The sequence below is a fragment of the Engystomops pustulosus genome, chromosome 4, assembly GCF_040894005.1.
Source record: "Engystomops pustulosus chromosome 4, aEngPut4.maternal, whole genome shotgun sequence".
Lineage (NCBI taxonomy): Eukaryota > Metazoa > Chordata > Amphibia > Anura > Leptodactylidae > Engystomops > Engystomops pustulosus.
This window is the reverse complement of record NC_092414.1, coordinates 132,379,672-132,394,461: the sequence shown is the minus strand read 5'-3', so window position 1 is coordinate 132,394,461 and position 14,790 is coordinate 132,379,672. Positions and strand designations below refer to the sequence as shown.

At 40.7% G+C, this 14,790-nt stretch overlaps 1 protein-coding gene across 1 annotated transcript in view; it reads right to left on the bottom strand.

Moving 5' to 3' along the window:
* Nucleotides 1–5,810: 5,810 nt before the first annotated feature.
* EXOC4 (exocyst complex component 4) overlaps nucleotides 5,811–14,790 on the bottom strand; it is a 261,581-nt gene continuing 252,601 nt past the window's right edge. The window contains exon 18 of the mRNA XM_072147478.1: nucleotides 5,811–6,263. Within this exon, the coding sequence (XP_072003579.1) occupies nucleotides 6,026–6,263 (238 nt within the window). The 3' untranslated portion in view covers nucleotides 5,811–6,025. The remainder of the gene's footprint in view (nucleotides 6,264–14,790) is intronic.

The window sequence follows — 14,790 nt, the reverse complement described above, 5'->3', positions numbered from 1 at the left end:
ACCTGTCATACGTGGCCATCAACATCAACCTTTTATTCTTCCAAACCCCTGGTTGATCTATGGGAAGGCAAAAAAAAATAACCAACATTGATCCATTTGTCATAAAGTAGGAACATTTCTTCTTGAATCCCTATTGGTAATCCCCCCTAACAGTCAGCATTGTACAGTACTGCCACCATAGACTCGTATACATCAGTGCTGTTTAGATGTTATATCCCGCTCAGTCTTTCTCCTTCTGAATAAAGGCATTTTCTCATATTACATTTTCCATATTTCTTTTTAACTGTTATGAAACATTTGCAAGGTTTTCTTTGGAGGAGGGGGTGTTCTTGACTGGATATTTAAAGTTAGTATAAGGGCTTGTGCACACATCCATTGTTTACCTTCCATTTTCTTCATAGTTCACGCACATATCCATGTCCGTATTGCATACATGGGTTTGCTTTTCACCAAATATTTATTGATTCCATGCTGTTTGAAAAAATTAAATAAAAAAGTGGACACCCTATATAAAGAGGGTTTGGATTGGTGTAATAGTATTTCACGTGTTAAAGGAAACCTACCATGCGTAATCTACCATCAGAAGTAGATCTGAGGGTAGATTCCTCCTGCCTCTGCTCTAATCTGTAATTTAATAATCCTGGAACCTATCCTAATTTATTAAATACTTTAGTTTAGTGACATGTAAACTAACTGCAGAGGCTACTGGGGCGTGGAGTAGCCTTAGCCCCCAGTGCCCGGCCAGGCTAGTACACAACCCAGTAGCCTCTGCAGTTAATTTACATATTGCTAAAATAAAGTATTTAACAAGTTATGTTCCAGGATTATTAAATTACAGATTAGGGCAGAGGCAGGCAGGAGGAATCTATCATCAGATCTACTTCTGATTGTAGATTCCGCATGGTAGGTTTCCTTTAAATACAAATATTCTGGGGATTGTTTAATACAAATTAGTTATATTGTAATTCCCTCCTTGTCCAGTTATAATGTGGTTAGCTCTATGTGTACCCAGTCTGATATTACTGCATTGCATGGTGTGTGCTGTTGGACAGTGGTGCCTCTGCCTATTGGTTCTACATCCTGTCTCTATGGGATGTAAAAGGCTAGTACTGGAAAGTTATGGGCAACATAGGAAGAAGACATTGGGGGAGATTTATTAATCTGTGTACGTCAGAATTCTGTCATAGCTTGCACTAAAAAAAAACTGTCTGCACCACATTTATAAAGGGTTTTAGACAGTTTTCTGGCTCTCCTAGGACTAGCTTGTCAAAAGGGGCATGACCTAAGAAAAAGGGGCGTGTCTGCACACCAAAAACGTCCGTGCGCCAGAAATACATCTGACCCGACAGAATTGTTTCCTAACTTTCTGGCCTAAAGTAAGCCAAATAATAGGAGGTGCAGAGTAAGACTAGATAGTTTTTACTGCACCAGACACTTTTATAAATCTGGTGCAGAATAAGACTCTCCAGTCTAACTCTGCACTTTCTAGTCTTAGGACACTTTTTATAAATCTGCCTCAGTGGATTCAACTGCAGGTACTGCTTGGACTCCAATGTTCCAACACAGTTACATTTTTTTTCTTTTCTAGAGGTATCCAACACATACTAGGTTTTTCAAATGACAGCAGGATATAAATTTAGCAAAACAAAGAAATAAAAAATTATTTCTGTGGGGGTGTTCTTCATTTAAATTGTCTGCATCATGTAGATGAGATCCAGTAAGAATCTTATCCACTTTGTGTCCCATGTGGACATACTAATTGGTAGTAAACACAAACTTAAGTGCATCCGACTTTCTTCCTATCGGGTGTCTCTGCCCTTGTCACACACCTCCACATATTACTCTCCTCCTCCTATTGTTTATATTCTTGATGTCATTTAGCACAGAATGGAGTATGAATTTTATAGTTTTTGAGAAAACTAAGTTTATCTCCTGGAGTCCCTTCTGGGATCATTAAACCATTGCTACAGCTAACATGCAGTATATTAGTGGATAGCTTATAACACAGACTAGTGGACAGGAAAATGGGAACAGAAAACTGCCGACAGGCTTTCAGAGTGATACAGAGAAATGCAGGTTTTTCTTCTGGCTTCTCTAACTATAAGATATTCATTTTTTCATTATTTACAACAAAGCTATAAAAGTAAATGTCTGTTTTTTAAGTACTTTTGCCCCAAGTATAGATCTGAACAAATAAAGATATTTTGCCCTAATGAATTCAGAGTTGTGAGCAAACAATCCTAGTTTCCAGATGAACTGTGAGCAATCTGTACTATGTATGCTGATGGAATCATTATCCAGCAAGAATGAATTCCTACTGCCTTCAGGAGAGGAAAAGCAGGACCCACTGGGACCATTCATAATGGACACTACATATGTACTGCAGACTGACTGACGACATAGTTACCTTTATCAAAAACATGTTACAATTAGTGTCTTGTACTTTATTAAAGGGGGTTTCCATCTCTTTTTCGATGGCAAGAATAGATCATCAATATTGGATCGCTGAAGGGATTACATGGGTAAAAGAGGTTTACCCATGAAAGATATTTATTACTAGAGATGAGCGAGCACTAAAATGCTCGGGTGCTCGTTATTCGAGATAAACTTTTCCTGATGCTCGAGTGCTCGTCTCGAATAACGAGCCCCATTGAAGTCAATGGGAGACCCGAGCATTTTTCAAAGAGACCATGGTTAGGGAATAAAATGTGTTATTTAATTGAAAAAGAATGTCTTCTGATAAGTTAGCAGATGTATGCAAACATCTGCGATCTATTCTTCACTGTCCTGCGCGTATATTATCTCCCGACAAGTTAGCAAACGTGAAGAACAGTGAAGAATAGAATAAAAACAGTGAACACAGAATAAAAACGCAGTGAAAAACACAGTGAAGAATAGATTGCAGATGTTCGGCACATCTGCTTACTTGTCGGGAGATACGCTGTCCCGGGATCCGCTCCTCTTCTTCCACTGAAGTCTCCCCGATCTCTCTGCCCTTCCCGATGTCTCTGTGCCGCTGCCCCAATGTCTCCGTGCCTGCCGCTGCCCCGGTGTCTCCGTGCCCGCCGCTCCCCCGCTGTCTCCGTGCCCACCGCTGCCCCGGTGTCTCCGTGCCTGCCGCTGCCCCGGTCTCTCCGTGCCTGCCGCTGCCCCGGTGTCTCCGTGCCCGCCGCTGCCCCGCTGTCTCCGTGCCTGCCGCTGCCTGTGCTGCTCCCCGGTGTCTCTGTGCTGCTCCCTGGTGTCTCTGTCCTGCTCACCGTGTTCTTCAATGTGTTCTTCACATACTATTTTGTTCGCACCCTTCTGTGGTGGGGAAAATATTTGAGGGGTTTGTTAGAGATGCTATCCTGGAGTATCTCACTGTGCACAACCTTATAACCCAGCGTCAGCATGGGTTTATGAGAGATCGGTCCTGTCAGACTAATCTGATTGGTTTCTACGAGGAGGTAAGTTCAAGACTGGATCTGGGGGACGCTGTGGATGTTGTATATCTGGACTTTTCAAAGGCATTTGACACCGTGCCACATAAAAGGTTGGTATATAAAATGAGACTGCTGGGAATAGGAGAAAATATGTGTATTTGGGTAAGTAATTGGCTTAGTTATAGAAAACAGAGGGTCGTCATTAATGGCACATTCTCAGATTGGGTTGAGGTTACTAGTGGAGTGTCACAGGGGTCAGTATTGGGGCCACTTCTTTTTAACATTTTTATTAATGACCTTGTAGTGGGTTTACACAGTGAAGTTTCAATATTTGCAGATGATACTAAGCTGTGTAAAGTAATAAATACTGAGGTCGATAAATGTAAAGTTATGCACTTGGGCCATGGAAACAAAAAGTATAATTATGTTCTAAACGGTCAATTACTTGGTAAAACTGGAGCTGAAAAGGACTTGGGGGTATTGGTGGATGGTAAACTTAATTTTAGTGACCAGAGCCAGGCAGCTGCTGCCAAAGCAAATAAAATTATGTGATGTATCAAGAGAGGAATAGATTCTCATGATAAAGACATAGTTGGTCAGACCACACATGGAATATTGTGTACAGTTTTGGGCACCAGTGTATAAAAAGGATATAGTAGAGCTGGAACGGGTGCAGAGGAGAGCAACCAGGATTATTAGGGGAATGGGGGGATTAGAATACAATGACAGATTACAAAATTTAGGGTTATTCAGTTTAGAAAAAAGACGACTGAGGGGAGACCTCATTACAATGTACAAATACCTGAACGGACAGTACAAGGATCTCTCCAAAGATCTTTTTATACCTCGGCCTGTGACCAGGACAAGGGGACATCCTCTACGCCTAGAGGAGAGGCGATTCTACCATAGCCATAATCAAAGGTTCTTTACTGTACGAGCAGTGAGACTATGGAACTCTCTGCCGCAGGAGGTTGTTATGGCGGACTCTATGTACATGTTCAAGAGAGGCCTGGATGCCTTTCTGGGTTATGGGGATAAAACATTTATTTAATTCTTAAAGGTTGGACTTGATGGACTTGTGTCTTTTTCCAGCCTTATATACTATGATACTATGATACCCTGTGCTTATTTTAGGTTTCATTGACTACAAGTCTGATACAACCTCCTTTACCATCACTAATGTGATCCATATCTTTCCCCATTGTAGAAGCTGCACATGCCATGCTCCAGAAGTCCTCTATGTGATCAGTGCCATCACTAATTACGAATGTTACTTGTGGGGGATTCATCCTAGTGATGAGCGGCCCCAACAAAGTTTAGGTTTAGCGAACTGGAACTTGGAAAGTCTGTTTGGGTTTGGATGCAATACTCAGAACTGGATTGACATTTCAAGTTCGGCTTTGGCCAAAACCAAACCAGCCTGGACCAAATGATGGTACATGTGGAAACGTTAGCAAATTGTTTCACCATAGGTAAATTTTACAACTTGCGATTATTCAGTCACCCTATTTACAGGGTAAAAAGTAGTGACGGTGCACACCATACTGAACATAAAACAGCAAAAGCTAGTAGTAAAGACTAACATGTTTAGGGCAAAGGCTATAAGAACATCTTCAACAACATGATGCTCCTGATACTATCGTTGCATTTAATATTTAGTGATTTAATAACTATGGGTGTCAGCACAGGGAGGAGGGATAGTGATTATAAATACTAAATCCCTTAAAGTGTGCCTTCCTACTTAACAAAATGAAGAGGAAGTGGAACAAGAGTCAGCAAGCCAAGTCAAAACCAGGATAGTATGTGTAAATATAATCAAACCATAGGATTACCAGGTGCACGCCAAAGTCCCAACAAGAAGTAGATGTGATGCCAAAATCAGATATATGAGAGAGTTCAGAAAAACAAGCCAATACTGTGAGCAGTAGTCAGGTATAGCAGTGTACACTCTTTTAAGATTGGGGGAACCTTATAAAATGGCACCTCTGTTAGAGCTTGGTGAGAATGAATGCCTGTTAAACCAGCTTTGCAGGGAGACAGGTGTGCACCAGGACTTCAGCCCATCATTGCTATGACAAACATGACAATGGGACTTAATATCGATAGACATTGCCAAAACAGTAGAATTGATGACAAATTGAAGAGAAAGATAATAAAAATGGTAACCGAGGAGCCCAGAAAAACTTCCAAGAGATTGCACCAGAGCATTCTAAATTTTGGGTTTCAAGGTTTCTTTGGAAACACTCCCTATTTCAAAAGTCATAACCTACATCATCATACCCAACAAAAATGTTTAAGATGTGTTAATTTATTCTGAAGGATGAGCAGAATTAAAAACAAATTTTACTTCAAAAACAGTCATGTAAAGAACACACATACAAAATTAAGTAAAGCCATAATGAATATATTTGTGTTATACCCTGGCAACCTAATACACCGTTACCAAAAAAGACAATAGAGTAAAATGCAGAACATGCAGATTCAGAGAAACGTTGGCAAAGGACAATATTTAATCCGAAAGCAGTCATCTCTAGTTTCTGGTAATTGTAATGCTTTCTAATAAGTGGAGAGATGCTAGTGCTGGAGGCTTCTTCCGGGACTGGTCACACAGTGGTTATTTTCTTGTCTTTGGTGGCCTGCTTGATGGCAGCCTGCTCACAGATGATCTCCTTGAGTCGCTGCAGCCTCATGTTTTGTGTAGTCTGGTCACCCACACCGGTCTGACTGCGATGGAGAAGGCTGAGGGCATTAATATACTCCAGTTCTGTGTATTTTACCCCTTGGTCCACCACCAGATTCAACAGCTCATCGGCAGTGTTGTACATCATTTCATAGTACTGCCTGAAAATGAACAAGACAAATTTAGTCAAGAAGAATGATTTATCATGTTTTCTAAAAAAACAACGACTAGTACATTCATGTAAAGGACATAAAGGAATGGCTGGGGTGCAAAGAGACCTGGGCACCGCACATGGAGAGGCCACACACTGAGGATTTACATGTGACATTCTCGGTCATGATCACTCAGCCAAGTATATTTCTCATCCCCTGTACAAGACTGATAGCAGTTTTGGGGAAGTCATGCTACCTATTTTGGAACGAACATTGAATGAAGGGACAGATCAAAACATGACACATCTTCAATTGTTAGGATCTGTGCAGTAATAATCCCCTCACGGCCCATTCATTTAATATACACTTGTACTATTTAGGGCAATTTAGAACACAAAATTGTCTTATCATCTGTCACTGAAGTAGGATACAAAATATCCCTCGTCTTGTAGGAATAAATCAGAGATATTTAATAATGTATGATTCCTCTACATCTCACTTGTGTCTTCTATCTCCAGCCATTTTCCCCTTCATCAACTTGTATGTTTTGAATTTTGAGCGGTACAAGACATTGTCTACTACTTGCTGAATACTGATTCACTGAGAGAAGAAAGTAGATGTTTCCAAGTAACCCATTACTGTCCTTGTGCTGTCCTGCTCTCTGCATCTTCTGGAATATGAACTATAAACTCACACCTGATCTTCTGGGCATGTACCATATTCTATATACAGGCCGTCCCTGACTTAAGAACACCCGAATTACAGATGGACCCCTCTGCCCCCTGTGACCTCTGGTGAAGCTCTCTGGATGCTTTACTTTACTCCCAGGATGCAACGATCAGCTGTAAGGGGTCTGTAATGAACCTTCATTAATAATTATACTGTATCCAATTTATCAAAGTATCTGTCTACATTAAACCCCTTTCTGACCAGGCCTGAAAAGGTTTAATGATGGGGATTTTTTTTTTTAGCAAACTTTCATATTTATTGGTCTAAGGGCCATAACTTCTTTTTTTGGCGCAATACCTTAAAAATTTTGGTGGTACTTTTTTTTTAGGGATAATTAAAAATAAAAGAAAAATCTTAGTTTAGTTTAGTTTTTTGGGGGCTAGTGTTACAAAAACTGGATAAACTGTGTTTTTTTTGTAATGTATAGTTTTCAAGTTAACTCATAAATGCCCATGGTAAATTAATTCCCTAGTGAAGTGATGGCGAACCTTTTAGTGGCCGAATGCCCAAACTGCAAAACCAACCCCCCCCCCCCCCTATTTATGGTGAGGTGCCAACCGAAAATGAGAGCAGTAACTTATTGCTCCCTGTTCTTCCAACAACTTTCGATCATATTGGCCTCCTAAGGACAAGATGAAAAATTTGCATTATTTTTGCTTCTTTCAAAGAGGTGCAGCGTATTCATGAGGGGGCAGGGTTACGGGAGGTGAATGCCGCATCACGCGCATCGGTCACAGCTGAACTATGGAGCGAGAGGGGTGGTCCAGGGAAGAGGAAGCGTCTTGGACTGCCCCCTCATGAATACACTGGAACGTTTTGAGAATGGTCCGGCATTTTTAATGTACAGCGCAGCGGTGTTAGTTAGTGTTATTGGAGGTTTCAGTATAACACTGCTGCGTGTGCTTTAGCAATAGTGCCGATTTTCAGGGTGACAGGTCCTCTTTAAGTTGCTTGAGATTGCAGGAAGCAGTCCTGTGTCCTGTCTTTGAGTCCGATCTGGTGTGCTGGGGTGATGGCCTGGTTGAGGGCTCTGAGTGCTGCCTTTGGCATCCGCACCATAGGTTCGCCACCACTGCCCTAGTGTGAAATGGTCATTTTCATATGTAATATGTATAGTCTTGAGCAAACGGGGCAACTGTGGTGATAAAATAATGTTTATTTCTAAATATTTATTAATGGATTGTGTGTGTGTTTTTTTTTTACTATATATGTCCCCCTTGAGGTCATAAAAGACCCATGGGGGAAATTTTCATATTAAAAAATATGCCTATGGGGCAGATGTCTGGGGTTAAGCTGTACTGTATTTGAACAGACCCAGCAGCTCTGCTTAATCATTTCGGACCAGGTGATCTACGTAGCTGGCAGCTCAGATATTGACTACATGGCACTACTACAGCAATCTGCAGTGAAGAAAGGAGATGGCAGAAGCAGTAAAAAACTACTTGTATCTGGATCTCTGGATATGTCTGGCAGCTGGAGAACCAACCCTGCTCTGCTTTGACTATTAGCGCAGGAGCAGGAGAAATTGCAGCAATGTCAAAAGACGTCACGGCTTACTCAGGACCTGCATCCCTGACATCTTTCGTCAGTGGGTGTTCAGGGATGAGTTAAGAATGACAAGTTGCTCTTTGTACCTTCTCTTCATTGGCTTAATTTATTGCAGAAAATGCACCATAATGTGGCCCTTTTCATGCAAAGCTGTACTTTTTTACCAAGACTGTGCCAATTGATAATGTGGCACAGAGCATATTAAACAGTTTTCGGTTTTAAATAGATTGAGAAGCATTGTCCACACTGTATGGTCACCTCATGACGAAAGCTCATTTTCAGCTATAAATCCTGGGTTAACTCTAGTCAGTCAAAATGTTTCTAGGAAAGTGAGACCTACAGATTTTATAGCACAGGCTAAAGCTAGTTTGTAGACGCAGGGCATTCATATTCCAAGCTTTGATAAATCCCCCACCCATCCCCCGGTGTTATTTTTTTATTTTCGGAGAAACACGGCAGAAGAAGGTCACCATTAAATACAATCAGCAAAATGAAACGATCATATAAAATAAGGAAATAGAGCGCTATTTAGACTGGTTATTAAAAAAAGAAGATGGAGGTTGAAATAGACAAGGAAACCCTGTTCCCATTTTGAAGAAATAATTGTCTGTGATGAAGGATTTAATAAATTGTAATGCTGCAAATGGATGTGTGTTATTCAACGGCTCGGTACAGTATGAAAGAGAATTGTGTTAAAATATCAGTGCCGTGAAGTAAATAGGTAAAAAATGAGCATGGAGCGTTTGTGACAGGGAGTAATAGAAAAGAAACAATAGATGCATCCGATCTAGAGGAGGAGGTAGAGTGATCTCTCATGTGCTATTAATACCTCTCTATTTATATGCTAATTCTCACCTCTCACCTAGCACAGTGGGAGGAGGGCCTTTAAGAAAGACCCAGAGAATTCACAATGAAATCCTAATTTCTCAGAGATATTCAATCTCTGCTCTGCCGAATGACCTGAGCATTTATGGCGGGTCCCGGTACATCATTTTCTTACACTGCTGCAAGGAGGAATTAAATGCTGGTGGCCCCAGTAACCATTCACCTGGTGGGGGGAATGTAAGGAGTCCGTCTTTCTAAATCTGAAGTGTCACTTGACAATTTCTGAATGAATTACTTGTTGGCAGATTAATAGTAAGAATATAACTGCATGCAGATATTAACCCTTTACTGCAGGCACAGTGTAGGGAACATGACAGACACACATCAGATATATCACTGAATTATTTTCTGGGCCCCCCGGATGCACTGACTGCAGTTGGAGTGGGAATCGTAATGGAGTTTGAAATAATTTGCATTCTTGGGTAAACTTATTAGGTTAATACTGCAGCTGTATGAAAAGAATAGGTAATAATATTTTTACAATATTTTTAATGTTAGAACATTTCTGTAGGTCTTATTTTATCAAATTAAACAGAAGAATTATGCATGCATTATATTTTATAAACAACTGAAATGATTATTCAAGAAGCGCTTGCCCTAAAGTTCTAAGCTGTGTTCACACACTATATTTTAAAACGCTTGGCCCCTCCTTATACCATTTTATATGGGGGTCCACGCCATCGCCCATTGTAAACTCTGAAGGATGCTTGAAGGGGAGGGGCTTTCCCCGATCAAATATGCATTTCTACTGAAGCATATATGATCAAGAATGAGCGCCACATGTTTTGCATTTGAACACAAGCCCCTCCCTGTGGCAGTTGAATTGAATTTCAGAATGCAAGTGAAGTACTACGGTACATGCGAAAGCTGCTTAGGTGTAGCATAGAACCTGAGCTGTATATATGTATATACACATATAAACAGGCGGTCCCCTACTTATGAATATCTGACTTACAGACAACCCCTAGTTATAAACGGACGACTGTTTATTGGTAATTTACTGTATTTTATCCTTAAGCTACAATAATCAGCTGTAACAGTTATCACAGGTGTCTGTAATGAAGCTTTATTGTTAATCCTGATTCTAATGACAGGAAAAAAAGAAGAAGGTAGATCGGCACTCACTGGGTCCGTTAAAATTCTTCAGCAATTTTATTCATCCGTAATAGGAACATACACTTGACGGCAAATACATGGATAAGGTGCTGTACACAGTTACATCTTACGCATTTCAGACCATTAGGTCCTTAGCTATGACTAACGGCAAATACAGACCTACAGCTATACAGTGTATATTATGTGTGTCCATATACAATACCTGAACCACCTACCAGGCTCAACACGACATAACTGGACAGCCATGGGGTGGAGGCTACTACCCAAAAAGTACATGCTATGATTGGTTAATTTGCCACAAGCAACAATTTGAAACTTTTTGTGCAGTTTCCACAACCATTTCAAAATATTGCTTGAGTATAAAATTACTCCAAAAAAACATCTAGTAATAAATCAGACCAACAGTTTGCTTTAGTCTCAACTGCAATACGAGACACTGACCAATGGACAAGATAAGTGCCATTTTTGTAAAAAAAAAAGTACCGTATATTCCGGCGTATAAGACGACTTTTGAAGACAGAAAAATCTTCTGTCTTCTCTGGGGTCGTCTTATACGGCGGCGGTCGGGTCGCGCTGCATGGAGAGGGCTCACGGGATGAGCCCTCTCCATAGCCGGTAAGTCTTTGCTGCATATTGCTTATCACAGCGTTGGCTGCCGGCAGCCTCAAACAGTGGCGTACCGATCGCGGTACCGTGGCCCGCACCTGACCCCTGTGCTGCGCTGATAACTCGGTGCAGCACAGCGGGCAGATGTTTTGAATTGTGACAGCCGCGGGCCTTTCCCCTACAGCGCACGGACTGTTCTGCATCTGGTCCGTGCGCTGGATCAGGAGGGCCCGGAGCTGTCACAATTTAAAATTTGAACGGCCCTGATCCGCCCCCGTCCCACCCACCTCATCCATCGACGCCGGCACAGGCTTAATGACGCACCTGCCTGCGCCGGGTCTGCTGAGGTCTATGACCCAGCACCTGACCTGGCAGACACGTCATCAGCCGTCGCCTGCGCCGATCTTTAGAAGAGAGAGAGGGCGCGAAGAGGAGCGGAATAACTAGGTAAGTTTTATTTTTCATTTTGCTTAAATCTATGGGGCCCTGTTTCTATTTGGGGGGGGGGGGCATAGGTGAAAGTTAGGAAATGGCTATTTGGGGGGGGGATATTACCTATGGGGGACATTAATCACGGCTACTGGTGGGGGGGACATTGATTATGGCTACTGCTAGGGGGGGCATTAATCACGGCTACTGCTGGGGGTGGGGACATTAATTATGGATACTGGTGAGGGGGGGACATTAATTATGGCTACTGGTGGGTGGGGGCATTAATTATGGCTACTGGTAGATGGGGGACATTAATTATGGCTACTGGTGAGGAGGTGTTCAATGTTTTTATGCATACCGATGGTAATGTTGTTGTTGTTGTATGCCTTATGTTTATGAGCGACAGTTTTCCTGCAATATACCTGCATGTCATAAGAATTGAAATTTAAAAAAGGACCATGTTAAATTCAAATCTGTTTTTTAAAAAAAAATTTCCGGTGTTTTGTATGCGTTGGAAAAGGGGTAGTCTTATACGGCGAATATATCTTAAACTCTATATTTTAAACAGGAAAGTAGGGGGGTCGTCTTATACACCAGGCCGTCTTATACGCCGGAATATACGGTAATTACCGTTTATAAAATGAGGCCTATTGTTCTGATCAGAATACAGGCAGTCCCTGAATGAAGAACTCCTGACTTACAGATGACCACTAGATACAACTGGACCTTTTGTCCCACTGTGACATCCAGTGAAGCTGTAAGATTTTTGCAACGACACTATTGTTAATATTTGTTCTATTTCAACCCAAAATGTTTAAAGTTCATTTGTCAAAATACAAAAAAGTACTTGTCTGGAGTTACACTTGTTCTAACTTGCATACAAATTCAACTTAGGAACAAACCTACAGAACCTATCTGGTATGTAACCTGGGTTACAATTTTTAGGCCACACAAGCAGCTATTTAATAGCAGTAATAAATGTACTGAGAAGAATTGGTGCCTGCTTGTATAATTAGATCTTACAGACACTACTGGATGTGTGATATTCTATATAACATTACACAGGGAACCAGATCACTGCTGGCAGATAAACAGAGACTGCCCATCGTATGGCAATGCATTTGTTATGTGCCATTGTGATACTGAATACATCTCATAACACAGTCTGCCGTTCATTATATACACTACAAAAAGCTTCTGTTCTCAGAGATGAAACAGCAACAAGACTTCAGTGATATTTTAGACATTAAGAAGCCCATTAAGTGCAATTAAATCAGATTTGTTTTTTTTTTAAATCCACTGATACAGGCACCGGGTTTCATAAACTTCACAACCGTCTGAAGTACGGCCTTTTTAATTTTCCACATTGAACTTTATGGGGTATTAAATAAGCTCTCTCAGCACTTATCTAAATCTTTAATTAGTTCTATAATATAGTGATGATATCAAGGCTAATTAAATTTATATAGATAAAGAGCTCTGGAAATTATAACCGACTGAGCTGGAAAACCTAGCCCTGATAATAAATGTAATGGTTTGGGTTGATAAATGCAATTTTCTATCACTAAATTTTAATTCAATTTACGTGTTGGGTGTTAATAGGCGTAGAGTATGGAAATCACAGGCCGGGCAGGTAATCATTGCTGAAAAGTGGTCCAGATGTCCATCTCAAGCCTGGGTTATTAATGGCACCCCTTCTAAATAAGCTGCGACATTTGCATATTTACTGCATAAAGAATGGAAATTATCTCTACCATATGCCACTTTGTTACAGTTTTCTCAGCCCTTCCCCTTCTTCTGCATGAATTAGGGAGGGGGGGAATTGGCAAGTTGAGGAAGCCAAGGGGGAGTCAGCAATTTGCCATAAGGCGTTCTTATACCAGCTTTCCTCAGCACAATGTGAACATGGCTGGAGCCGTCCCAGGGGAGACGTCATTAACCTGCCAGTCTCCTTAGCCAGTGAAAAATCAGAATCAGACAGTGTAATGTGATTAAAATGCGCACAAGATGGCTGCTCCCTGATGGCACCTTCGTTACATTGTTCCCATGTGGCCAAAGGCTGATGATTCCTTTAAAGACTAAATAGAAACTGCATCTAAAAGATGCATATTAATTAATGTGCCATTTTACTGCCAACTCATTATGAGATAATATAACGGATCAGAGCTGTTTATAGGTTTCTCTCTGGCACCACAAGATGCAATATAAAATTTATGGGTTAAAGTGGTTTGTGCTGATAGAGAATCTAAGGGCCCACAGTGGGAGAAGATGGATTTATGTCCATGTGACCAATTCCTGAAATCCTTCTGGGACCAGCAAAAATAATACATTACCTACATATCTGTTATAAAGTTATAACACGCCCAAGAAGAGACAACAAAAAATTTACTAAGGACTCTGAGGGGAGACAAACCAGTTATTGGTCTTCAAAATGTCTCACAATTGTCACATCTGCAGATTAGCGCCCTTTTTCCCCCAAGCTGCTCCACTTTCCATTTAAGACTACTTACTCCAGATTTATCATGTGAATCCAGATGTGGCAGGCACATTTTATGAAGTGAAACAAGTCGCAAATTTAGGCACAAATCCACTCCAGTCCATCGAAGGCGTAGAAAATATTTAGTAATAAGTTGTGCCAAACTTGCAACTTTTTAACTTAAAAATCTAATATCCAGGGCAGACATCGACACCTTATTTGCCAAATTTACCAAATTGTCTAAGCCACTATCATAAATCGGATGTAGTAAGATCCTGCATAATAATAATTCTGCCTCAATATTTCCTTAGTGACTAAAACAAAATAGAACAGAGGCCGGACATAAGAAAACAACCCCAAATCTATAGCTCACCCCTGTACAGATTACAGATCACAGTCTTCATTGAAAATCTGGGAATAAATCTCATGTTATGTAAAAACGGATTCAAAATATTTCTCGTTAAAAGGAAGGGGAGAGAATATAATTTTTTGAACTGACAAAAAAGGGAACAATAGGTTAAATATGAAACACATTTAATGTGAATTAAAGACATATTCCGAGCAAAATGTATAATCTTAAAGGGGTATTCTCGTCTGGGCATTCACATTCTGTTTCATTAATCTGCCGTATATAAACATTTCTTCAATTAAATGTTATTAAAAAAATGTCCCTTAGAAACATGACTGTGTCTTTTGATACGACCACCTCTGTTGGAGTGATTGCACAAAGGAAAAAAAGGTTTT